Source organism: Homalodisca vitripennis, chromosome 5 (genome assembly GCF_021130785.1).
Source record: "Homalodisca vitripennis isolate AUS2020 chromosome 5, UT_GWSS_2.1, whole genome shotgun sequence".
Classification (NCBI taxonomy): Eukaryota; Metazoa; Arthropoda; class Insecta; order Hemiptera; family Cicadellidae; genus Homalodisca; species Homalodisca vitripennis.
The window spans coordinates 66,744,321-66,771,187 of NC_060211.1; the positions used below are offsets into that span (position 1 = coordinate 66,744,321).

Here is a 26,867-nt window from a genome sequence, read left to right on the forward strand (position 1 = left end):
GTCTTCTAACAAACTCCAATCAGGCTGAGCTGAACTGACTGGCTTCCTTTCTATCATCTATCACACTCTCATTTTGTTGCAGTCTATCCTAAGCTTTCGGTAAAATCTTCTTCCAAAAATCTAACTTCCACTATACTTTTCTACAACTGACTTATTTTCTCTGTCTTTCCAAGCCAAGGTGGGACAGCATATGCTGAGGGCTGCATTGTCTAGGTAGAGCTTGCTCTCTAATATGAGGACTCTGGATACCTGGTAAGGGCTTGAGTACATATACATATGAATCAACAAAAACCCAAAACAAACTAAGGAACTCTAGGACGTAGCATTTAGTTTAATCATCATACTTAAAATTGTCATTCACATGTAACTCTATCCAGTTCCATTTCCCAGTCCTTATACTGTAAGCAGACAAAACCATACAAGTAAGTCAGGTAGTTAATTCTAAAACAGTGTTTGGAAAAAATTCACAACAGTTACAAAATCAGATTAATTTATTGCATGATTATTTACATTTTAGAATTATTTATTCAAACACTAAAACGTAGAAATGTTTTAATAATGTCAAGTACATTTCTGAACGTATTACACTAAAAATCTTTTATATGGCTAAATGTATGATTGATTCTCAAAGTCCATCAGAGTAATAAAAGTTTCAAAAGCATTCTTCATTTTGGAGTAAATAGTATAGCACATAGTATTTTCAGACTTGACACAGCCTTATAAAATCATCTTATTAAAAAAATAGAATACATACAAGGACATTACAAATAACATGTGTATGGTCTGACATACAATACAATAATAACATATGTTTTTAAACATTAAAAACACAAAAGTTCATGTCTTTAGTGTAGTCCTCTCCCTCTACCTTTGCTTCCCACGCCACGTCGTCCTTCTCTGCCACACCCTCACCCTCTAACTGCTCCTGAAAGGAAGAATAGTAGTAACATGTCTAAAATTAGTTCAGTATATACATAAATACAAAAAAAAATAATTAGAAAATGTAACCACATCATTTAGGAGTGTAGCACACCAAACTGTTACACATACAATAAATATACACAGTGTCAGATACCTCCAACAAAAAGAACTAAGATATGAACTAATGACAATATTTGAAAAAAACAATGTGACTCAATCAATCAATCAATGTGTATTGCAGAAACCTAATTTACATGTATAGCAACCATCAATTTCAAAGGTTCAGAGCTAAAATTCTGTACATTCATACCACATCTGGATCACACTCAAATATACAATTCCACATTCATGCAGCTTACATCCATTTGCCAATTTTTCACCAACATCGGCTGAAGTCAATCTCCTGATTGGACGATCTTACAGTCAAATGCCAAAAACTTTATAAAATTACAAGTATAAAATGCTTGTGACACTAAAAAGCGTTTCAAAAGAGTTTTAAGCACCTTGCGTGTTGAGGCATTCTATATCCAATTTGGCAGTTTGTTGATAAAGTGAACACCTGCGTGTAAGGTGTAAACTACCATCCTGTGTCTACCAGTTCAGTAGTTGCTCCTGCCTCTGGTCTCTTCTGAATGAATGTCTTGGGCAATTGTCATAGCATATTTAGACATACAGAACAGAGTTGTTTTGAAAATGTAGACTAGGGAGAGTCAACAGCTGTAATTATTTTAAGATTTCTCTACAAAACTCTTTGAATTACAAACCAGTGCTTATTCGTATCACTCGCTTTTGCAGTTTTAACAATTTCATCAACTGATTGTTTGCACAGGCACTCTCCAATATCATTCCATATGTAAGGTGAGGTAAATCTAACCATGACGTTAGATATTGTATGTTATACGTCATTAAAAGTTCATTTTTCAGTAGTGGCTGACAACAGTTATTTGCCATATTCTCTTGTACAGGACTTAATGACAAATACTCATTTAATAATGGCAAATAGCCACTCATTTTTTTGACTATTCTTTAGTGGACTTTTAAAAGAGGTGAATAATTTCAAAAATTGCAATTTAATCTCCCAGCTTGAGTAAAATTACATAATATCCGTTTTAAAATTAAAAAAAAAAAAATGGTTAGGAACATTTAAAATTAAAGTGTGTCATTTCTTGGTGAGAATAACAATCGTCTAACCTCATTGTTTACCAAAACAGCACGTAAATAAGAACATCATCCCACTGGTTATTAAGTTAGATATTGACTGATAGTCTGGTACATGTCGTTTAAAAAACAGTTTTTGGCATTGTTTGTGAAATGAATTTACTAACTAACAAACCTACATTCAATAAACAAATATTTAAATATTCACTGCACTATGGAGCTTGACTGTGCTGTTGCATATGGTCATTTAATGACATCTTGATTGAAGAGGAGGAAAGTTTTCTGAAAAGGGTACATGACATGCACAAATATTAAACTAGATGTAGGTACATTTTAATATTTTATTAAGATTGAAAGCCAAATTTTAACTCTACTTGACTGTGACCATGGATTATAATATAATGTTTACTGACTATTAAGAATTGGAACAATTGATTTTAACTGCTTCAGCCTCAATAGTTTTCATTCAACTGTTATGTATTACTTCAGTCCTTAATAAGATTTTATGAATAGTACTATAGCTGAGATAGAGAGAATAAAAATAGAAAACAAAGTCAATGTCGAAAATGAAATATAAATAATTAATTTTACTGACTTAGGCTATAAAATTAATTTACCCAGTTCAAATTAACCCTTTGTGCTCTGGAGTAAAATTTATATGGATACTAGCAAAACCTCCGGCATCTTTTACAAATGAACAAGTGAATTATTCCACAGGAATCTTGCCAATTTTGTAACGGTTTTTTTACAACTATCGTAGCTTTTATATTTATAACGATGTTTTTTGTTTTGTTTGTTATAACATTTTATATATAGAATAAAATATGCTGATCTAAATCTATTTTTTATAAGATCATTATGTATATTTTATATATGGAATTTCTTTTTAAATGGATTATTTATCTTGATCCTCACTGTCATCAGTATAGACAGGCGGTTAAATGTCATTGGGTTCATCTAAGAACTGCCATAGGTAAAATCTTCCACTTCTCCAAGAGTAGTTGTCTTATATTTACGCGAGTCTCCATTTGCAAATGGAGCTCAAATCAACATCTGCGTTCCAAGGTATTTCAAAATTGGGCTATCGAAAGCTATGAGCAACAAATACAGTTGAGAGGCACCCTCCACAGTGTTAGAGTTTCTCCTACTCTATACTTTGTATCCTATATACAAGTTACAAGTTTTTTATTGAAATTTCTTCCAGTTTGCCCAATATAATAGCTTTCACAGTCACTACAGTTAATTTTGTATACTCCAGATTGTTTATATAATTCTTGTTTGTCATCATTTTGGTTCACTTTGTTTTCAATAAGTTTAAATGTATTATCCCGCCCCAACGGGATGGCCAGCGTATCAATTATGTGAATCTAAAGCAGCTGTTAGCCGCTGAGGATTGGTCTTGTGTTTACAATAAACTTGATCCGTCTTCAGATTTTGATTCGTTTATTAAAACATTTAAAAACTGTATAGGTTGTAGCAAAGAATCAATATTACAAAAAAAAAAATTCAAGAAACTAAAACCTTGGATTAATGATACAATCTGTTACAAGATTAAAAGTAGGAATTCATTATTCAAATTAGTCAAAAATCATCCTCAAAACATTCAATTGAAAAATCATTATATACGTTTTAGAAATAAGCTACTAGAGGAAATTAGGATGTTGAAAAATGATTATTATAAAAATAAATTAGAAAGGTGTGAAGGCAATACTAAAAACACTTGGAAAGTTTTGAATGACATTACAAACCAAAGAATAAAAAATAGCAAAACCATAGGCTTAGATGTAAATGGCAAACTTGAATATGATTCAGAGTATGTAGCAAATAAATTTAATCAGTATTTTCTTAATGTAGTAAGTGGATTAAAATTGTCCGATAATGTTCCATCTGATTTTTCTAAATTAAACATAAGAAATTACTTTATAGATAAACACCAACAAAGAACTATATTTTTAGAAACTGTATACGAGGAAGAAATCCTTGGTATAATTAATTCATTGAAAAATAATACTTCTCCAGGTATAGATGAAATTAGTTCATATATTATAAAAACTGTCGCACCAGAAATAGTCACTATTCTCTCATATTTGATCAATTTTAGTTTTCAAAAAGGAATTTTTCCAACACAATTAAAAACAGCCGTTGTAATTCCTATATATAAAGGTGGACTAAGCAGTACGTGTAATAGCTATCGCCCAATCTCATTGCTTTCTTGTTTCTCAAAAATCTATGAAAAACTCATGAAAAAGAAAATTGTTAATTTTTTAAATAAGACCGATTTTTTTAGTAAAAATCAATTTGGCTTCAGAGAAAATATGAATACCGAAAGTGCTCTATTTAATTTTACCAAAAATGTATACAATGGCCTAAATTCAAGTAAATGTATAAGTGGTTTATTTTTAGATATAAAAAAAGCATTTGACACTGTAGATCATACAATTTTATTACAAAAACTTTATAGGTGTGGTATTCGAGGAATAGCTTATTCTTGGTTTGAAAGTTATCTACGGGATAGGTATCAGTGTGTCAGAATGCACTCCACATATAGTGAAATGGGTAAAATCTTATATGGCGTGCCCCAAGGGTCAGTATTGGGAGCAATCCTTTTCATTATATATATAAATGATCTATGCGATGCCAGATTTCAAGGAACACTAACATCATTTGCTGATGATACAGCCCTTAGCTATGTCAAAGATAGCTGGACTGATATCCACGTTGCTATGAGCAAAGATCTAGAAATAATTCAGTGGTGGTTCACAATGAACCATATGCTTTTAAGTACGGAAAAAAACAAAATATGTCAATTTCAGTCTCAGAAAAAATGACATTATATTTGAACCTGTTTTCTATAGATGTGCTGACTGTATTTTGAAATCAAGCCAAATCAATAATTGCTTAACAATGGATTTTTCAACGATACAAAAATCGGATATTATAAAATATTTGGGAATTCATATGGATAGTGAATTTAATTGGAAAATTCACATATCGAACATTACAAAAAAACTCAATAATATTATAAGAATTTTTTATTTTTTAAGAAACATTTGCAATTTAAAAATACTTAGAATGTTATATTTTGCGCTTGTACAAAGTCGAATGAATACGGCATATTTCTTTGGGGAAGTGCGTATGACTCAAATTTAAACTCATTATTTATGCAGCAAAAGCACTTTGTCAGATTAATAACTCACAGTCATAGATTTGAACACTCACGACCATTATTTAATCAGCTTAAGATTTTCCCTATCAAGATGTTATTTATATATAAAGTATTAAAACAATACTATGATTTGATAAATACTACCAACTTAGAAGCAAATGAATACAGCTTAAAACTAAGAAATGCAGGAAATATAAGAGTTCCAAAACCAAACAATACTTTTTTTACTAAATCATTCATTTTTATGTCACCGTGGATTTTTAATAAATTACCTAACAGTATAAAAACTCAAATAAAAAATTAGTATTTTTTTAAAAATTGGGAAGGTGGTTGTTTGAACTACTGTAGAGGATATAAATTCAGTTTTATATATTCAGACATAGTAACTGGTTTTTTACCTCACGGCCCATATATATATTTTCAAATAATTTGAAAAATCGAATCTAACTCAAATAAGCAGGTTGATTACAACTATTATTATATTTTGTTTTGATTAAATAATACATTAATTTATATCCTCAAGAGAGATCTAAATTGTTAAATTAAGTTGTTTGCTGATGTTTTTTATGTGTTAAAAGATAATAAGGAACCTCCAAACAGGGTTAGCCTTGGAGGCCCTATATTTTCTCATTTATTGTAAAGTATAGGCCTAAGCGCATTTAGTTGTAGGTTATATTTTAACTATAAGTTTAGTTTATAGGTATTTTGAAGAAGTAATTTTTTATTTCCAGTCTTTTGTAATGGTGCAGTCAGACCTGGCAAGATTTAGGAAATTATAACTCCATTATATTAATTTACCGTTATGTATTGATGTATGTATGTAGCCTGTAAGAAAATGAGAAAATAAATCATTCTTTATTCTTTATAAATCATTCTTTATTCTTTATTATTTCTTGTTTGGTGACTGATGGAGAATTTTGAATTTTGAAACTTTCTGGAAACTGGAAGAAATTTCAATAAAAGGTTTAAAGAACACATAAAAGCTTTGAAAACAAATAACATGTCTACAATAAAATCGAATTTTGCTGAACACTTATTGGAAACTGACCATAACTACACAAATATTGAAAAGAACATGGAAATTTTAGATATCGAAAGGAAAGGAGAAAAATTAAACACAAAAGAAGAATTACATATCTATCTAAATTATAATAAAGATCCTCATAACATTTTAAATAGTAATCTGAAAAATAAGACAAATCCAAAATTTGAAAAAATTAAAATATTAAATACAGATTACTAATAAGAAAATTACAACTGTGTCATTTACATTTTACATATGTTTAAAAGGTCCACATGTGTATATCTAATTGTTTATTATTTATTTATTTATTTAGAGGTACACTGAAGATGGTTAAAAACCGAAACACGTGTATGTCAATAAAAAGATTTTTAAAAGGGTTTTAGTTACTTTCATTACATTAATATATACAAAGATAACCCTATAAGTGGAGTTAATAACATAACTTTGTATCATGTATACAAGTAAAATATGTGGATAACTTACTGTTCTTTACGGAGGCAGATGTGAATATTCCATAGTGTCACAGTGTTGGGAGTCCATACTCAATATCTACGAGGTACTTTTGTATGTAGCCACCCATTCGTTTCTATGTTTCTGCAATGTCCCAGAGATGATAATTTATTTTAAACTGTACCTAAATACTTCATATTTAATTTAGTACAATATTGCATAACAAGCTTTATTACATTGTGTTTTACAGATTAACACGGTCAACTAATGATCAGCTACAACTTAAAATCAGGCAACAGCCACGGGAAAACTATATTATTCCCAAAGGACAAGTAAAAAATACATATAAAAAAAGTAGTTAGTTAATTGTGGTGGTACTTTGGGATTATACCGACCACACCCAGACATGAATCGTTATTTCACATTTCGTTTCTACTGATTACTAGATTAGCGTAGAACAATATTTCGTCAATATAAAACAGGAATTGTCTTATCGCAAACCCCTCCCCATCCTCAGCAGACAGAGGTCAAAGTCGAGCGTCTAGTAGATAACGTGATTGCAGAGTCTCGCCGCCCGTTCAGCTGGTGCATCGCTTTGTTGTACTTCCGTGTTTTACCTCTACATTTCTCCAAACACAAAAATTCAACAAAAACAAACATTTACCAAACTAAACTCTTTATTAAAAAAACACTAAAAACTTGTTTTTATTCTTGATCACATTCCGCCACCCAAAATGCGAGTGCCTCCGGCCATCAGCGCGGGCTTTGGCAGCACCTTCGGTGCTGCCCCGCGCTGATGTCGACGAAAGAAAAACATCCCTCGAGATAGTACCTATCAGTAAAATATCAAATTCTAGAGGGGCTAATCAGAAATATAAATTGAATTGTAATGGAAAGGCAATTATGTACCGTGCAAATCACGTGATGCCGCGCGGTCTGCCGTAATCAGGATTCTCGAGAAAGATAAGATAACAGCGACAACACTAACGATCACAATACCTGGAAATGCTTGTAAGTTTGTAATTTTGTAATTGAAGAGTTGTTTTTTCGTTCTATCATGTTTGTTTCTATAAATTTCTATTTTTGTGTTCTTCATACTAGTGTGGTCGGTATAATCCTTTTATCTTTAGATACTATTATTTACTTCAAAATTAATTGAATACATAACAAAAGTTACTACTATTACTTAAAAAATAGACAAATTGACAACAGGTCAAAGAACAAACATCCATAGGAATTTCAAAATCTTAACTTCAATCCTTAAGTGTACTCTGACCATTGTAAACTGACTGGATTTTCGATTCGGATCAGTTGTTGGGCATTATCCTTACTAATTTCAGTCTCTTGTCAGTCAATCAACCAGAGTAGCATCTATTATGTTTTAATTATGGAGTTAAGTGAGTGAGAATATATAATAGTAATAATCATGTGCGGTTATAATGATCGAATTTTCTTCTCCGATGAAGTGAGAAATTTATTTAATGTTTAGCACTTGAATAAAAAATCATATATTGAGAGCAGTTGTTGAAAAACAAATACACCATTTAAAGAAACTGGTTTTGTCAAGAGTTGTGCAATATCAGGCAGACAGCTGAGGAACAATGTGTGGTAGTTGTGCAATATTTTGTTTAAAATACAAATGAAACAATCAGTGTCTAGTCAACTTGATATTTCTCAAGGATATGTGTGTAAGGTGTTGAAAGAACATTAGTGTAAAACATTCAAAATTTATCTTTTTCTAATTCGTAAAACCAATTATTTAAAATGCTTTAATAATAATCTAACAGTTTCTTATGTTCTTAAATGAATTATACTTACTTACTTACTGCCGTGGCTCTTGGTACCTAAGGTGGTACTTTGCCTCGCTAACACACTGCCTCCAGATCTCTCTATCCATTGCCTCTTCTTCCCTTCTTCTCAGTTTTCTTATGTCTCTTCTGATCTGGTCTCGCCATCTCAACTTGGGCCTTCCTGGTGGTCTTCTGCCCTTCGGATTGTTTACAAGGACGTTCTTGACTAAGGAGTTGTCCTCCTTCCTTAGTAAATGGCCAGCCCATCTCATTCTCCTACTTCTCACCTCGGCCACTATGTCTGGGTCCATATATAGATGCCTCAACTCCACATTATGTTTTATCCTCCACTCTCCATCTTCAAGGGTTGGCCCATAGATTTTTCTCAATAATTTGTTCTCAAATACTATCAAACGTTTTTCTGTTTTTTTTACTTAACACCCAGTTTTTTGAGCCATATAACAGAACTGGTCTTATAATGGTTTTATATATACGGAATTTGGTCTTGTGTGATAGTAGTCGAGAGCTTAATAACTTGTGGCATGCTGATAAACTTCTGTGTGCTGCATTTATCCTTTGTTGTATTTCCATGTCTTCTTCATTATTATTCGTCAGCATTACTCCCAAATAAGTGAAGTTGTTTACTTTTTCAAATTTGTGCCCTTCTATTTCTATATTATTTTCATTGTTTATTTGGGTTGTTCTCCCACACTCCATTATTTTGGTTTTCTCTTCATTTATGCTTAAACCAACTTTTTGTGTATGGTTTAGGAGTTTTGCGACCAGCACTTTCAGCTCTTCTTTACTCTTCGCTATTATTGCAAATGCAAGAACATTTATTTTGGTCCCTGTTGTAATTCCAGCTTCTGTTTGTCTTACTTTTTGTAATGCTTCCTCTAAAGCTAAATTAAATAGCAATGGGGACAATCCATTCCCCTGTCTTACGCCTGTGCTTACATCAAACTTTTCCAAGATTTCCCCATTTATCTTAACCTTACACCTAGATCCTGATATGCATGATTTTGACAAGTTTATTAATTTGTTGGGTATTCCATACTTTTCCATAATCTTCCAGAGTCTTCTTCTACTAATCGAGTCATATGCTTTGGAGAAATCAATAAAAAGGTATAAAAAGGATTTATTGAATTCATGGTATTTGGCAATTGCCTCCTTCAGTATGAATATTTGATCGGTAGTAGATCTACCTCTAGTAAAGCCTGCTTGGTGGTCACCTATTATATTGGATGTATACTCCTCTAATCTTTTTGTAAAATCTTTGATAGCACTTTGTAGGTACAGTTTAGGAGAGAAATTCCTCTGTAGTTGGTGCACTCTTTTTTGTCACCTTTCTTATGGACAGGGATGACTATCGCTTCCTTCCATTCATTTGGAATCACTTCTTTTTCCCAAATATTCAGAATCAATTTGTGAATCTCCTTCGCTAGTCTTGCCCCTCCTGCTTTAATCAATTCTGATGATACTGAATCCTCTCCTGGAGCTTTATTGTTTTTTAATTCCTTGATTGCATTTTCTACTTCTTGTAGTGTTGGATCTGGGACCATTGGTTCCACATTTTGATATACTTCCTCGGTTTCCTCTTCCTCTTCCTCCAATGCTTCTACATTCAAGAGATCTTTAAAATACTCTTGCCACACTTGTATCCCTTCTTTGCTCTGTATCACTAGTTCCCTAGATTTGTTTTTGATTCCATATGGCATTGGGCTGTATCCCTTCCTGAAAAATCTCACTGATCGATAAAAGTCTCTGCTATTGTTTGCCGTCCTATCCTGTTCCGCTTTCTCTAGGATTTTGTTCACCCATTCCCTCTTTTTTCTCCTGAGTGTTTTTACCGTTTCTCTTGAGCGTTTTTTATATTCTTCCCTATCTCTTGCCTGTTTCCTGTTGAGCTAAGTCTCTTTCCCTTCCTTTCTTTGCACCACTTTTTCTTTGCATTCTTCGTCAAACCATGGTTTTTTGTTCTTCCTTTCATTCTTTCCACACACATCTTTTGTACAGTTTTGTAGGGTTTCCTTTATGTTTGTCCAAACCCTTTCAATTTTATCTTCCTCTGGGTTTCCTTGAGCCAAGTTACTTAGAGCTTGGAAACGGTTTGACAGTTTAAGTTGGAAATCTTTCCTTATTTTTTCATTTCTTAGATAATCCAAATTAAAATTTATTGAGGTTCTCTGTTTTAATTGTTTCTCTATCTTAATTCTCTGTAATAGATTGACTAGAACTAGATAGTGGTCTGATCCACATTCCGCTTTCCTTATGCTACGTACATTGGTGATATGACTAGAATGCCTGAGATCTATCAGAACGTGGTCTATTTGATTTTTTGTGATGTCATTCGGTGATGTCCATCTGGCTTTGTGTATGTCTTTCCTTGGAAAAAAATGTGCTCATTATCTTCATGTTTACTGCCCATGTCAGGCTCAACAGTCTCATACCGTTGTCATTGCTGTTTGCATGTAAGCTATTTGATCCTGCAACACTCCTCCATACTTGTTCTTTGCCAATTTTTGCATTGAAGTCCCCCATTATTATCTTTGTGTCATAGCTGGGAAGTTTTCTATACTCTTCCTCGATCCTTTCATAAAAAGCATCCTTTATGTCGTCCTCCGCATCTTCTGTGGGCGCATACACACTCATAACAGATATATTCTTAAACCTACCCTTAATCCTAATTATACACAGTCTTTCATCTTTGGCTTCGAAACATATCACAATACTCTCAATCTTCCTGCTTACAGCAAATCCTACTCCTCTTTGGTATCTTCCTTCCTCATTTCCACTATAATATATTATATAATCTTTGGTATTTAGCTTTCCTGCTATTGGCCATCTGGTCTCTTGTAGAGCAGAATTATACAATTCCAAATTAGATCAGTGAAAATACATTATAAAATGAATATTCAACAAATTCATGTCTCATAAGATTTTCATTTCATTGAAGTCCTTATATTAGTAATACTATTTTAGGTTATTTTCAAGAAAATATTATTATACTTACTGTAAGGTTTCTTAAAAAAATGACTGTGGAATTCACATATTTCTTGGAAACTAAGTTAGCTACATCTTGGCAGAGTGAAAAAGTACTATCAATATCCGCAACAGTAAAGTCTTCTTTATCTGAAAAAAAAAAAACAATAAACAACATGAGAAAGACAATTATACATTATGGTTTGGAGAACTTAAAGAGGCCTGTCCCTGCACAGTTAACTACTGTTAAATCTGATGGCACAACATTGAGAAATGATAATTGTGAGTAATGCTCACTTTTGTTTAAATAAACAGAGCTGTTAACAACAAACATTCAAACTGCCATCTACAAGATGCTCAAAATTCATGTTACATGTAAAACAGCCCTAAGATAATGGTTTGGTGTTTGTGGGAAAACTTTAGCATAATAGACAACAATTTTATCCAGCAGGTGCAAATGAGAAGAGAACCACAACAAATATGATTCGAACAAGTTGGAGGTACATAAATCACTGCCGGAGCAAAGCTTAAATAACGGTTTTTTTAGTCCCTGTTTCCCAACCATTTGGTTTCAAGATTTGGTGATATTATAGTCTCTATGATTTCATGACCTGTTTGTATGTAACTTTTACCTATGGTCCTCAAAATCAAAGGTCTATAAAGATAAATCTCACATACCAGATGAATTGAAGTATGGAACTCATTGCAAAGTGAACCAAATAAATGCAGCAAAGTTGTCCTTGGTTGGATGCTGGGTGATAAGTTATTTCTGGAAATGAAACGACCCGATGCCCTGGCTAAGATAGGTCTTTTGCTAAGATAGGCCATAGACGGGCTGTGGACTAGCGTTTCCTAATAGTAAAGCGATTGTAAATGCTTGTAAAAAGAAGATCAAATTCGAGAAATGGAGAATAGCCTGTCAATGAAAAAAAATCTCTCAGAATGCTAAGGGTTGGACATCTACATCTAAGCAATGAGAATATAGGACTAGTAATTGGGATGTTAACAGGACATGGCCTTTTTCAGAAACATTTTATGAATTTGAATTTAAGCCAGACTGATGAATGCAGACTTTGTGGAGAGGCAGAAGAATTAGTGGAGCACAAGGTTAAACTTTAAAATCAGAAAAATATTCCTAGAACTTATCTTTTGAGCCTAAGGACATCAGAGAACAAGAGCCCATAAATCTAATTAATTTTAATTAATACAAGTAAGGGAGGAGCAAAAGATCCTGTTAGGACAAAGTTCCTGGGGATCTGTTAAGTAAGCAATTATTGGTCAGGTGAGAAGTCGCAAGATTTGTTAAGTAAGCAATTATTAGTTGAGTAAAGAGTCATGGGGATTTGTCAAGTGAATAATTAATTATACAGGGTGTACATAAAGTCCTGCACGGGTACAATATTTTCTGAACGATACCAGATAAATAAATAAGATTTGGTACATCAATACTACACCTAAAAATCTACTTTTTGAAGGAACTATCAGTTTTCTGTAATATCATGGGGACGTCCCGCAAGGAGTCAGAAGGAAATCTTAAATAGGAGCATAGGTCAATATGGACATCATTTTAAAGGGCTTGTCTAGCAGAGTTTAATGCCGCAAACCGCACTCAAAAAGATTGATCCAGTACAAAATGGCGGCTGTTCAAAGATTTTACTTGGTTACATTTTATTAGTAGCCATAACTCCAGTAAAGCAAAACTGCAACCAAACAAATACTGCAGCTAACTACTACATTATGCTGGTCAGTTGTACAGAAGTGAATTATGACATTAGTTATCCTCAAGGGTACCACAATCAACAAATTTGGTCCTAATATATTGATAACGGGGAAAACCTGATAACAGTAACAATTAGAAATCTCAGCGACCTATAACGATCGGAAACACTTCCTGTTTTCATAAAGTGTTGAACAGTTCTCCCTACAGTTGTTCTATAAATTGGCTGCCTCTCGTGAAAGTAGTTATTAAATAAATGGCATGCTTCTTCGTGGATCGTCTGTTAATTCCCCAACCAACCATCATAAGAAGTGTTATACGTTCACGTTCGTCAAGCGACATAGTGTAGTTGAAGAACTACAAGCAATACGACAAACTCTTTTGTACTAAAGCGCACTGATAAAATGGATAGACAGCACTACTAAAACAAGAAAACTAGAATAGCCTACTATGAATAGACTGGCTAATAGGAAAGTCCTAACTGCGACCCAAAGATAAGAGATTTCTAATTGTTACTGTTATCAGGTTTTCCCCGTTATCAATATATTAGGACCAAATTTATAACCCTTGAGGATAACTAATGTCATAATTCACTTCTGTACAACTGACCAGCATAATGTAGTAGTTAGCTGCAGTATTTGTTTGGTTGCAGTTTTGCTTTACTGGGGTTATGGCTACTAATAAAATGTAACCAAGTAAAATCTTTGAACAGCCGCCATTTTGTACTGGATCAATCTTTTTGAGTGCGGTTTGCGGCATTAAACTCTGCTAGACAAGCCCTTTAAAATGATGTCCATATTGACCTGTGCTCCTATTTAAGATTTCCTTCTGACTCCTTGCGGGACGTCCCCATGATATTACAGAAAACTGATAGTTCCTTCAAAAAGTAGATTTTTAGGTGTAGTATTGATGTACCAAATCTTGTTTATTTATCTGTTATCGTTCAGAAAATATTATACCCATGCAGGACTTTATGTACACCCGTATACCTAAGTATATCTTTTTGGGACATATTTTTGATGCTAGGCATTATTGCAGGCCAGATTCTATTTAACCAAAGAGAGGTAATGCTGTTGCAGTTAAAATCAACATTAAGTATACACATAACCTTACCAAAAATACTAAGCAACAAGTTATACATGGTACCAAGAGTAACAAGTTTTTAAACAAGTAAAGAGGGTGACTATCATTGTGAAAAGGTGCAAACACGATATAGTAATTACAATTAATTTAAAATTGGAGTTCCAATGGAACACAGGTGATATTTTTTGGATTCTGAACTGTGGCCAAAAGGCTGTGTAATTGGGAAATATCGTCCTAAACCGAATTATTGGTCCAAAGAGCGAAGAACCCCTTTTTTACTTCATAGCCATCTGTAAACTATGAATCCCTAGCTAGGTCTATAGTAGTAACAACAAATGGCCAAAACCCGAGAGACTCAAGGAAAACCAAAATTTGTATTTTCTGTTTGAACACTTGATTGTTGCGAAGCAAACTTGGTCAACTAGAAGTAGTTTTGGACCATAACCTGCTGATATTCTGTCTCAATGAACATTGGCTGCCTATTTATGTACCTAAGAACTTTACCATTGGATCCAGGTACTGTAGATTCCAACCAAAGACCCATTGAAGTTCATCAATTCTCGTGAGAGATGGCATCCAATGTGAAACTGTTGACGTAAATGATTTTTGTGTAAACTTTTTATGTGAAGCCTCTGCTATTAGACTCATAAACTTTAGTTTTATTGTATTATGTATATAGAACTCCTGATTCTGACTTTTTTAACTTTATAAATTGCCTTAAAAATATTTTACTTAATTTAATTTAAAGTCTCACAGATACCTTACTTCAGTATGAGATCTCAATGTAAATATTTTGGAGTTACATAAGACCAATGTAAACCAATTTTTAAATGTAATTAGATTTGTAAACTTGAATTGCACTAATGAAAAACTGACTAGGAATATGACCTGTCTGGACAATATTTATCTTAATGTTGATAAAATGCCTTTTAAACATTGTTAGAGCAAAATATAATTGCTGATCATGCTGGTGTGTAGTTAGTTTTTTAGTAAAAATATATACCAGTAATGTAAATGTTGTAGGTTTACATTAAGTATGTTAAGAGCGAAATCCAACCGAATTAACCTTATGGGGCTAAAAAATTGCCTTAGTAATGTTGGCTGGTTTAATTTAGGTCTAATGTGGGCATTGATGTTATGTTTTCATTGTTTGTTGATTTATTAAATTATTATTTGAATATTAGTTGTCCTTTTATCACTGTACCTGTGAATTCTAAATGTAAACTTAAAACGTTGTATACTTCTCAGATTAAAGAAATGAGAGCTTATCTTTTAGTATTATATAACATATGGAAACTAAGCTTAGATGTTAGGAAAAAAATTATTTTCAATAATCAAAGGAATAAAGAAATTAATAAGGCAAAGAAGGCTGCAAGTAGCACTATGATTATAAATACAAAGAATAAATGTAAAACAGCACAGAGAGTTGTAAAAAATGAACCTGGTAATCTGAGTAGGCCTAGTAATAATATAGTACCTATAGCACCTGCTGTCTTGAATATTTTTTTGTTAACCCTAGAAGTAATAGTGTAAATGTAATTGTTAGTGATATAATAGAATCCTGTTTATTTAAGCAACTTTTTCAATACTTTAAATCAATAAATTTAATCTTTTCTTATCAATTTGGCTTTAGACTAAATCAGTCCGCTGTAATGGGTGTTGAAGCAATAATTATTGAGCTTGTCTTGAATTGTTTTAAAAATAAGCTGGTGGATGGAACTACACTGATAGATTTGAGCAAGACTTTTGACACTGTAACTTACTCTAATTTGTGTAAAATACTTGAACTATTTTGAATAAGGAATTTGGAATTATAATTAATTGAAAGTTGTCTGAAAGACAGAGAACAAAATAATTATGTGTGTTAATAACTCTTCCTCAGACTTTCCTCAACTATGGTGTAAGACTTAGGAGCAAGTCAAGTGCAGCCAAGAAAGCTTTTATTTGGCAAAAAAGGCAATAAGAGCTATTACTGGTTTGTCAGTTTCTGACTCTTGTAGAGCAACCTTTCCTGATCTCAACATCACATTGAGTTGCACGGATATATACTGTAATTTGCCACATGTTAAGGAACATTTAGGTCGGTATTTTTAATAACCACTGTTGTTATCATATTTATGAGACCATACAATGCCTTAATTTAATATCCCGAAATGTGAGATTAGACAAGCCTTATAAAAGTTTTAAATTTCAACAATATAATTTTTTTAACAAGTTACCAATAGCAGTAAGGTAATTACCTTGTAATAAATACAAAAATGTGATATAAGTTGGTTAAGGAAAAGTGTTTTATACCACTGAAGAATATTTTAACAGTGATTTTAATAATGTAAGAATTTGAATGTCATAATTTTAATTTATTATTGTTATAATATTAGCTGTATTAACTGGACAAAGCTTATTGTAATTTGTTTTACTTAATAGCTAATAAACAATCTGAATCTGAATCTAAGTGTAAAACTTCAAAAACTATTTGGTAAATAAGAATTATAAAATTAATAAACATTATTACACACAGTTAGTAAAGCAAGTAAAAAGACAAATTAAACAGAAAAAATGAATTATTATTTCAATTTGATTGAGCAGTGTGAATGTAACTCAAACAGTACTGGAATGTGGTGAAAAAGATGGTAAGAAAAAAAATTATGTGCTTGGAAAAGATTGAAGTTGACACTAAACAGACTATAAAGGTAAATAAGGCATAGTGATATAGTTGAACTATAATACTAGACAGCTCAGGGAGGTGTCCTACGTCCAATCATGTTCTTGAAAATCATAGATGACGTGCTATGTATTCAATTGACTTCAAAAATATTCACATATGCTGATGATACTGTCCTTGTATGCTCAGCGTACAGTAAGGAATCACTAGATAGAAAGATTAATAGTGATTTGAGTAAAATTTCAACATGGTTAATTGACAACAGATTATTAATAAACACAACAAAATCAAAATGTTTAATATTTCTTGACACTAATCAACCTATGGAACAGCTGCAAAATAATTTTTAATTGTTATGTCATAATCATAGTTCTATGTATCATAATGCACATGCTCCAGCATAGACGTTATAGAGCAGGTGACATATTTTGATAGGGACTTTTTATTTATCACAAACTTAAATGGTACCATTAAGTTGTCTTTTAGGAAAGAAGCTGAGAAAAATCAATTATGCTCTATATCACATAATGAGTTGTCTTAAGGCCACTTATACAGCTTCATAGATCTTGGTTTGAAAGCGTATTGAGTTATATTATATTACATTTTGGGGGGCACATTTGACTGTATCCAACAGTAAAAAAACTTTTAATTATGTGTCAAAGGCAAGCTTACATATAATTTTTCGAGTAAAGATGAAAGATTATATTGTTAATCTCCTTATATATTAGACTTGAATTGCCAAACTTAAATAATAAGTGAAACAAAATGCAACTTTGTTATTTTAGTCAAAAATATTACAATGAAATAATTAGACATTTTAGTAATAACATCATATTTAAACGGGACCTAAATTTAAAATTAAAATTATGGCCTTTAATATTGAGTAAAAAAACAAAGATTGCATTATATAGTATGTGTGTATATATATATTTGTTATTATTGTTGCATTATTTGTTAAAATTAATATAGTTAGGTTTGCTATTGCATCATAATAACCACTAATTTCATAGTTCATATTTTGTTATGTTCTTTAATAATTTATATTTTTTAAATTTTCATAATTTTTTATAGTTATTATATTTATTTTATTAAATTTCTTTTGTTACTTATTTATTGAATATCATTTAGTAGGGGTTTGCCTAAATATCTTTGCTTTGAAACCAAAAGTTAAGTAACCTGTGGAAAAGTGGTAAATGATCTTGACAGAGTGATAAGCATGAGAGCTGTTATATGCTTTATTAGTAACATTCTTGTTTTCTACTTGTTCTATTAATAATTTTATTTGTCAATTATACATTTTGTTGCATAATGGGTTCATTAAGATTTGTTACTTTTCTGTTTCATTTATGGTTATTGTTGTCATTTATTTATCATTATTGCTGTTAATTGTTGTATAGTCTGTTCAATTCCATACCATTTCTCTGGATATTTATAAGTGTTAAAATAATGTAGATTAGAGATAATGTATTTAGATTTATTTGGAGTTGTATGGCAATACTATGTAATGTGGATGCTGCCATATGAAATCAAAGGACTGAAGAACTACACTTTGGAAGTAGGCGCACAAAAATTTTAAATAATAAAGTTATAGAGTAACTTTATTCCATTACACATACCATTTATGGGGTCTTGATCATTTTTGTATGTGAAGCTGTTATACAGGGTGATTCAAAACTAAACGGCAATCTCTCGGGAGCTTATTCTATAGCTAAAAACAAGTAAAAAAGTTCATACAACCATATGCCCAGAAACGCTTCGTTAGCGAGTTACGCCTAGCGAAAGATTTCGGCTCGGATTTCAGAACCCTTGGTGAAGTCAGGCCGTATAAAAATGGTAAAGGTAGTTACAAAGATACAAATACGATTGTTTTTTATGTTTTTATATCTGACAAATTTATTAAAATTCGTCCCAGAGCTGTAAATGCAATACTTTCAGAGATATCTTACGTAAAACACAAGAATTGGTGCAAAGAAATAACACATTTTTGTGTTTAACGTAAGATTACTTCCATAAATGTTAAATAAAGGTCATTTTTTTCTTAAACAGATTTGTAGAACATTTAATTCTGAAAAGATTCATGTGAATTACTTAGGAAAAAAATTAATAATAGGTAAATTGAAATTTAGCTTTATTTAAAAATAAAACAGACGCACAAAAATGCATATTCTTATCTGCATAAAATATTAACTAATGTTTAGGTTGTGAGTAACAGCTGATCATTTATTCTAGACTGAACATTAACATAAAATGTATTTACCTTTATAAAACTGTAATAATCACCTATAATAGTTGCTCAAAGTGTCCTCCGTTGTTAGCAATGCACGTTTTCGCACGACGAATCCACTCTTTTCTAGCGCGTTTCATAACATTTGGAGCATTCTTGATAGTTTCTGCCGCCTCTGTAATGTGATTACGTAACTTCTCTATGGTGTTAATCCGTTTTGAATAAACAATTGACTTCATCCAACCCCATAAGAAAAAGTCTGCTGGCGTGAGGTCAGGAGAACGTGGTGGCCATTTTACTGGTCCATTTCGACCAATCCATTGTCTACCGTATGTATCATTTAAATAGTTTTTCATATCATTAGAAAAATGTGGAGGTGCTCCGTCGTGCATAAACCATGCATTTATTCTGTTTTGAACAGGAATATCTTCCAAGAGGGTAGGCAGGTTTGTTCTTAAAAAATTTAAGTACGCTACTCCATTAAGTCGATTAGGGAGGAAAAATGGACCAATCAAATTATCACCCAGAACACCAAGCCATACATTGACTGAAAATGTATGTTGAAAATGCCTCGTCGCAGTTTCATGTGGGTTGTCGTACGCCCAAGTATGGGTATTACGAAAATTTACAATTCCATTTCTAGTAAAACAGGATTCATCAGTAAGAGAATACGCCGAAGAAAATACTGATGTCGTAAATAATTTCTTCTTAACCAGCGGCAGAACATCTTCCGTTTTTTTAAGATCTTGCGGTAATAAGTCTTGAACACGTGTTATATGGAATGGGTACAACTGTGCTTCATGAAGTGTCCGCCATACGCTTGACTGGCAAATATTTAACTGACGTGATAATCGTCTGGTGCTTGTGGTTGGTGATAATTCTACAGCATTTATTATTGCTTGTTCATTATTATAGTTCCTTGCGCTACGTTGACGACCAGTATCTATTCGCTTCGGTTTAAAGCTACCAGTTTCTCTAAGTCGTCTCTCCACAGCTTCAAATGTTTTGCGATCAGGTGTTCTTCGATGTGGAAAAGTATCACGATATTCCTGAACTGCAGCTAAACCATTCTTGTTAACTTTGCCGTAAATCAGTATCATGTCCGTATACTCTTCAAACGAATACATACCATTTACATTATCTGCCATTATTTACTAAGATAATTACATACACTTTTATAAAAATATTTAATAAAATATTTTAAAAATAAATATTTAATAAAATATTTTATACACTTGTATAAAATATTTCCAAATAATCACAGGATCTCACAAAATACAATCTTCACATGCCACAATACAAAAACCTCCATAAAGGTTATTCAAATATTACTTCATGAACTTAATTGTTGATCAGCTTATATTGTCAACCTTTACAAAGAAAATATGACGATAAAAAGTGTTGAAAAATGATCAGCTGTTACTCACAACCTAAACATTAGTTAATATTTTATGCAGATAAGAATATGCATTTTTGTGCGTCTGTTTTATTTTTAAATAAAGCTAAATTTCAATACCTATTATTAATGTTTTTCCTAAGTAGTTCACATGAATCTTTTCAGAATTAAATGTTCTACAAATCTGTTTAAGAAAAAAATGACCTTTATTTAACATTTATGGAAGTAATCTTACGTTAAACACAAAAATGTGTTATTTCTTTGCACCAATTCTTGTGTTTTACGTAAGATATCTCTGAAAGTATTGCATTTACAGCTCTGGGACGAATTTTAATAAATTTGTCAGATATAAAAACATAAAAAACAATCGTATTTGTATCTTTGTAACTACCTTTACCATTTTTATACGGCCTGACTTCACCAAGGGTTCTGAAATCCGGCCGAAATCTTTCGCTAGGCGTAACTCGCTAACGAAGCGTTTCCGGGCATATGGTTATATGAACTTTTTTACTTGTTTTTAGCTATAGAATAAGCTCTCGAGAGATTGCCGTTTAGTTTTGAATCACCCTGTATATTACTGTATACAGGATGTCTGACTTCTGAATGAATTATTGGTTGAGTAAGAAATCACAGTGATATGTGAAGTAAGCAACTATTGATCGAGCAAGGAGTCACAGGGATCTGTTAAAAAACAACTATGAGTCAAGCGAGAACTCAATGGGATGTGCCAAGGTAGTAATTATTGGTCGAGTAAGGAGTCACAGGGATCTGCCCAGTTAGCAATTATTGGTTGAGTGAGGAGTCCCAGGGATCTTTCAAGTTAGCAATTATTGATCGAGCGAGGAGTCACAGGGATCTGTTAAAAAACAACTATGGGTCAAGCGAGGAGTCAATGGGATGTGCCAAGTTAGCAATTATTGGTCGAGTGAGGAGTCAATGGGATGTGCCAAGTTAGCAATTATTGGTCGAGTGAGGAGTCAATGGGATGTGCCCAGTTAGCAATTATTGGTTGAGTGAGGGGTCCCAGGGATCCATGCCATGTAACCACTTACCACAGGCCAAAAATGTATTTTTGAATCTTAAAATGTAATTGATGCAAAAATAAAGATCATGTACTGGCCATATTGATTGTTTTTAGGTTTAAGTATATATTGAACTTGTTGTCAATGAATTTACTTGGAAATAATGTAGTCTAAGATCCTGATAAATTAATATGTAGTCTAAGATACCGAAATTTGAATCTGAGTTAGAGATAACGCAGGCTCAAATACTGTCGGCAGCCATAGCATTTTTTATCAGAATGATCAACCTTGTACTGTATCTACTCTTCTTCTAAACTATTTTGTTTGATTAGATCCTCTCACAAGCCAGTGGCCTATAGCTATAATAAGTCTTAAGAGGGTATTGGCCTATCCTTTAAAGAATAAATCTTATAAAAAGTTCTATAAAAGTTGTTATTTATCAATACTGTAAAATAGAAATAACTTTTGTTAGATGATCTTTTCATTGTTTTTATTTGGTAATTTCCAATAAAATAACATTATACTAGTTCATATGTGTTTTAGATACCTAATGTTATAATATAGTAGAAATGTTTATTACTCACCACGTCTATATTTTTTCACTAACACTATGAGCTTAGAAAAGATATTACGTATCCTGGGTGTGTAATCACAAGATGTAATCATTGACCATCTCTTGTTTGTCTCGACAATGTAATCTATCAGAGTCCAGCTCGGATTAATATTGTTGGTGTGATGCTTCAAATCGCCGTAAGGGTTTTGCATTGCTTTTTTCAGTACCTGTAACAATAAAATGTTTGAAATGATAAGCAACATGTCATTTACCTTATTTTAAAATGTGTTGAAATGATTTTCATTGTAATAACTTTTAAAAATTTATTAAAAAAATCCTTACTTATGTATAAAAGGATCTCTCAAAAATGTATGATTATATTTAGATAACATTGAATCTTTTGAATATCTAGAGGTATATAGAGGGTCACTCTGAATGTTTTGAGATACCGGCAGACAGTGCAATAATCTTATCATTCTTAATTCAAGTGCAAGTCAATGCCTGATAGTAACTAGGGTTCATTAATGTACTTATGTCCTTTGTTCAATAACATTATCAAGTCATGAAGTCATAGAGTTTTGAAGAAAGCACTTATGGAAAGATTTTCTATGATTTTAAAGTTTATTTGTCTCCAGATGACGTCTTGGTTCTGTAGCATCAACCCCTGCACCTGTTTTCATGTGATATTCAGAATTTAGAGGAGGCTGTAATTCACTTCAAGAAGACAAATATTCCGGAAATCTGCATTCTGCTGTTACATAAAAAGCTGAGCATGTGAGAGTCCGCCTATAGACTCTCCATTTTACGTACTAATGATGGTCATAGGATTATTTCTAAATTTTTCACTGTTAATGAGACCATTTTATAACGTTCCAACTCAAAGAGATATAGCCGTATGGGTGTTTTACGATGGGCCACCTGTCACAATGGTCAAATAACAACAGTCGGTTAAGAAAGTAAGTTATGCTGTTCTTCAGTTGTATGGGATTGGTGAAGGGTATTAAGCTGGAGGGACAAAGGGCACACTGAACAATGCGTGTTACAAGTTCTTCTGGACTTGAACATTAAGGGTTGAGGTTTGTACCGTTCAATGTACCTCTTTTCACTCTGCTGCAGAAACTTCGGATTTTTTAGGCAAAAATGGCATAAAAATATGTGCATCCACTTAACCAGATCTCGCGATGCAAAACTTTTGTTTATTATTCAATCTGAAGAAACATTTTGAACAATAGTTGCTCTTCTTTGGAATGAAAAATTTATAATGAGATTCGTTAATATGTTCATTCCACTCCAAAAATTAAGGGACTGGATGCTTTCACAAGTGGAATATCAGACTTCTAAAGTGTCTTGACACTGGAGGGGGTTATTTTGAACACGTCTAACGTTTGGTAAGTCTAGCTCAAAAACTCTTCGTATATCTCAAAACTTTCAGGGCGGCCCTCGCATATACTTTGGGTAATCATTGAACATAGGTTATAATATCTCTTTATAAGCATAAGGTATAATATACATACATACATACATATAACAAATACATATATAAGGTATACAAAGCAAGAGCTGTCTTTAATTTGAATGTTTAACTCTCTAGGTGGCAATTTTCTAAATAATGTCAATCTGACACATGCTCATTTTGACATTTGTCATAATGTTTTAGTTAACCAACACCTTCACTGCGATAAATGTGGCACTGAAATTAGTCACTAGTTTCAGTGGTGTATTTTATTTGGCTATAATGGCAACTGTGACATGTGAACAACATAATGAAAATCGGATGTTGAACACTGTCAGTTTAGGGACCTTGTTGATTCACTTCATTCAACCTGAAAGGTAATATTTACACAAAATAAGTGATTATTTACTATCAGTGATTGTATATTAGGGCATTGCTGATTAATATTTCTTCTAAAATGCTATGGAAACATGACAGATGTAACCAGAATGTCTATTGATGCTGGGAAATATACTTCTTATCTCTTTTACGGTTTATAGACTAAGTATCTCACGAAGCTGCCTTTATAGGGTCTTGTCCAGAACTTATATATTCTCAAGTTGCAGTGGTAAACGGAGTAACCGTTTTACTATCTTCTAGTGTTCATAAAACAATACTCATAAAACAATAGAATTTGACTAGAACATTTGATGAACTTAAATTTTTTTATTGAGTGACTACCTTTGAAAACATTACTTTTCAGTATAGAAGTGAAAGCCCCCAAAAATGTGGAAATTTTGTTTTTGTTTTGAAGCTTTAACTACTTTTCAGTACCTTGTTTTCAATCAAAATGGATTTTGTGATACAGTTAAATTATTTGTCAGTAAAGTTATAAAATTTGAGTACATAATTTGCAAAGGTTTCATTTAAATTTTATATTATCCAATAGTTAATGGGTACTCACTGCATGTAGGAATGCTTGTAAATCTACCATAAGCTTCTCCAGCTGAGAGTGTACCTTGAAAACGTTCCACTTGTTTCCACGAAGTGGAACGTCACTATTATCTGTAAAAGAAAAATTTTGATATTTAAGGATGGTAACTTAAATTTTTAATATTGACATGAAATTCAGCCCTGACAGCTGTACCAATTAGAAACTTAAGCGACACTTTGAAGCCCACAACTGAAGTCGTGGAAAATCTATTGACCTAAATGATTGCAACATTTCATAAATCATACATCTCATTTACGATAAATTTTAGTACAAATCACCAAAATAATTTTCAAAAACAATCTATAATTTAATATGGTGATGTGTCACCCAACAAAATCAAGACCTTAAGACAAAAGGCGGTGAACTAGAGACATTGTAGTGAATTTCCACTACTGTTTCCTGCTCCAGGCTAGTAAAATTTGGGCACTGTACCAAGGCTCTTTATTTCATTTTACTAGAGTGATGGGACATTGAAATTTCAAAATATTTTATTGATCTTCAAGAGGCACAGAAAGAGAGTTCCTTTTTTGAAGCTGATTATAATAATAACTCTGTTGTGTAGAACCTTAAACACATGGTGATACCAGATCATTAATAAACCTTCCATTTCATCAAAACAGACTTCACAAAATTCATCCACCTATAAACTTCAAAATGTTTTTCAGTATGATTTTTAATACCAAATTCAACTCTAGAAGAGAGGTTTTCAGTTAATCTTTAACATAGTATTTATTCCTTTTAATGAAATTTACCAAAGTTTCAAATAATTCCAAATTACCAGAACGACTATCCCATTCCATAGTCTAAGGATTTAAAAGGTTTTAAAATAAATTAATTATGTATTTCTCTTTACAGTCCTGTATCTCATGCAATTCTTATCATATATCGATGCAACAATCGTATGTCCCATCTCCCACCATTCTTTGGGAATACACAAGTATCAGTTGCAACTCTGTAGCTAACCTATAAATTCACATGTGTGTATTTTAAATGTTTAAGATTATTGAATTGCTTGTAAAATTTGGTTGGTAAATATATTTCCTGAACACAAGAAACATGTCAGCTGTTGACATTCATCGTCAGCTTTGTGAAGTGACTGTACAGAGATAACATAAACGTTAATGAAAAAGAGTGTTCAGGTCGACCATCCTGTCTTTGGTACAGACTTTCTGTATGTTCTGTCACCTTTGAAGTGACTGTATGTAAACATTCATGACAAAGATTGTTCAGGTCAAATATCCAGTTTAGTAAAAACTTAATCTGTATGTTCTGTCCGGTCTTCTGATATGTTGTGTCGATTTATTATTATATCATTTCTCTATAACTACACAAAATTTAAAATTTAAAAAATAACTTTTTACAAGATAAAAGCTTATTTATTAATGTTTATATGAATTAATTAATGTTGAAAATTAAATTTCATAAGTAAAAATGTCTTTGAAATAATGATTATTGTAAAGTGTATTTTCCTAAATTTTTGAGAAACATATCTTAGATATCAGTTCAACTTGGCTTCTGAAGTAGAAAAAATATAACAAATTTACTGCAACAATCCACTATTAAAATGCTTATTTCTTAATTAAACATAAGTTAGATAAGTAGACATTACTATGCCAAGGTTTGGCTGCATCAGCCAATCTTTTGTTATTTATACTTATAGTGACTGATTTAATTTCCTTATAATTTACTAAGTACAACATACCAGTCAACAGGTTGCTGCTTTCTTTTACAATTATTGTAGGAAGGTGCTGTTTTGGTTCTAATCCATTCATACTGAGTTGTTCTGAAAACATAAATTTATCATGAACTAAATGTGTTTGGGTTCTTAAACCATAATTAAAGTATGAAATAATTTAAAATTGTTATAGTTCATTAATTGTTTGAATATTTTTAGAGCCTAAGATAAAAATGAAGCAAAAATATTTAAAATAACCACTTTTTACATACTTACGTTCCTTATTACATTTTATCCATTGTCTAAATCCAATACAGTCGTTACTCTGCTTGAGAGCTGCAACTTTGATTTCCAAATTGTTATCGCTGGAAATCAAGTCCTGTAAAGAAGAATTATGAAAAACCTAAGTTAGCAAAAATTATATCAATTATAAGCATTAACTTGTAACACATCTGTCATGTAAGACTCATGATAATACTAGCATCTCTTTTTATGCAATTTATAATATATTTAGGCTGTTTTATATGCTCAATTATTCATTCCTATGCAAAATAATGTTTAGATGAACAGATGAAGAGAGTTACACTGCTTTTGTAAGTAGCTAAATTATGTAATTAA

The 26,867-nt window shown here is 32.1% G+C and overlaps 1 protein-coding gene across 2 annotated transcripts in view; it reads right to left on the minus strand.

The window, feature by feature from the left end:
- Positions 1-473: 473 nt before the first annotated feature.
- Positions 474-26,867, minus strand: part of LOC124362313 — a 67,684-nt gene continuing 41,290 nt past the window's right edge. For both annotated transcript variants that reach the window (XM_046816710.1, XM_046816709.1), the window contains 7 exons: positions 26,526-26,628; positions 26,277-26,357; positions 24,545-24,645; positions 22,180-22,375; positions 11,523-11,641; positions 6,753-6,863; positions 474-925 (listed from right to left, as the gene is read on the minus strand). In XM_046816710.1, coding sequence (XP_046672666.1) covers positions 6,819-6,863; positions 11,523-11,641; positions 22,180-22,375; positions 24,545-24,645; positions 26,277-26,357; positions 26,526-26,628 — 645 coding nt within the window. In that variant the 3' untranslated portion in view covers positions 474-925; positions 6,753-6,818. The remainder of the gene's footprint in view (positions 926-6,752; positions 6,864-11,522; positions 11,642-22,179; positions 22,376-24,544; positions 24,646-26,276; positions 26,358-26,525; positions 26,629-26,867) is intronic.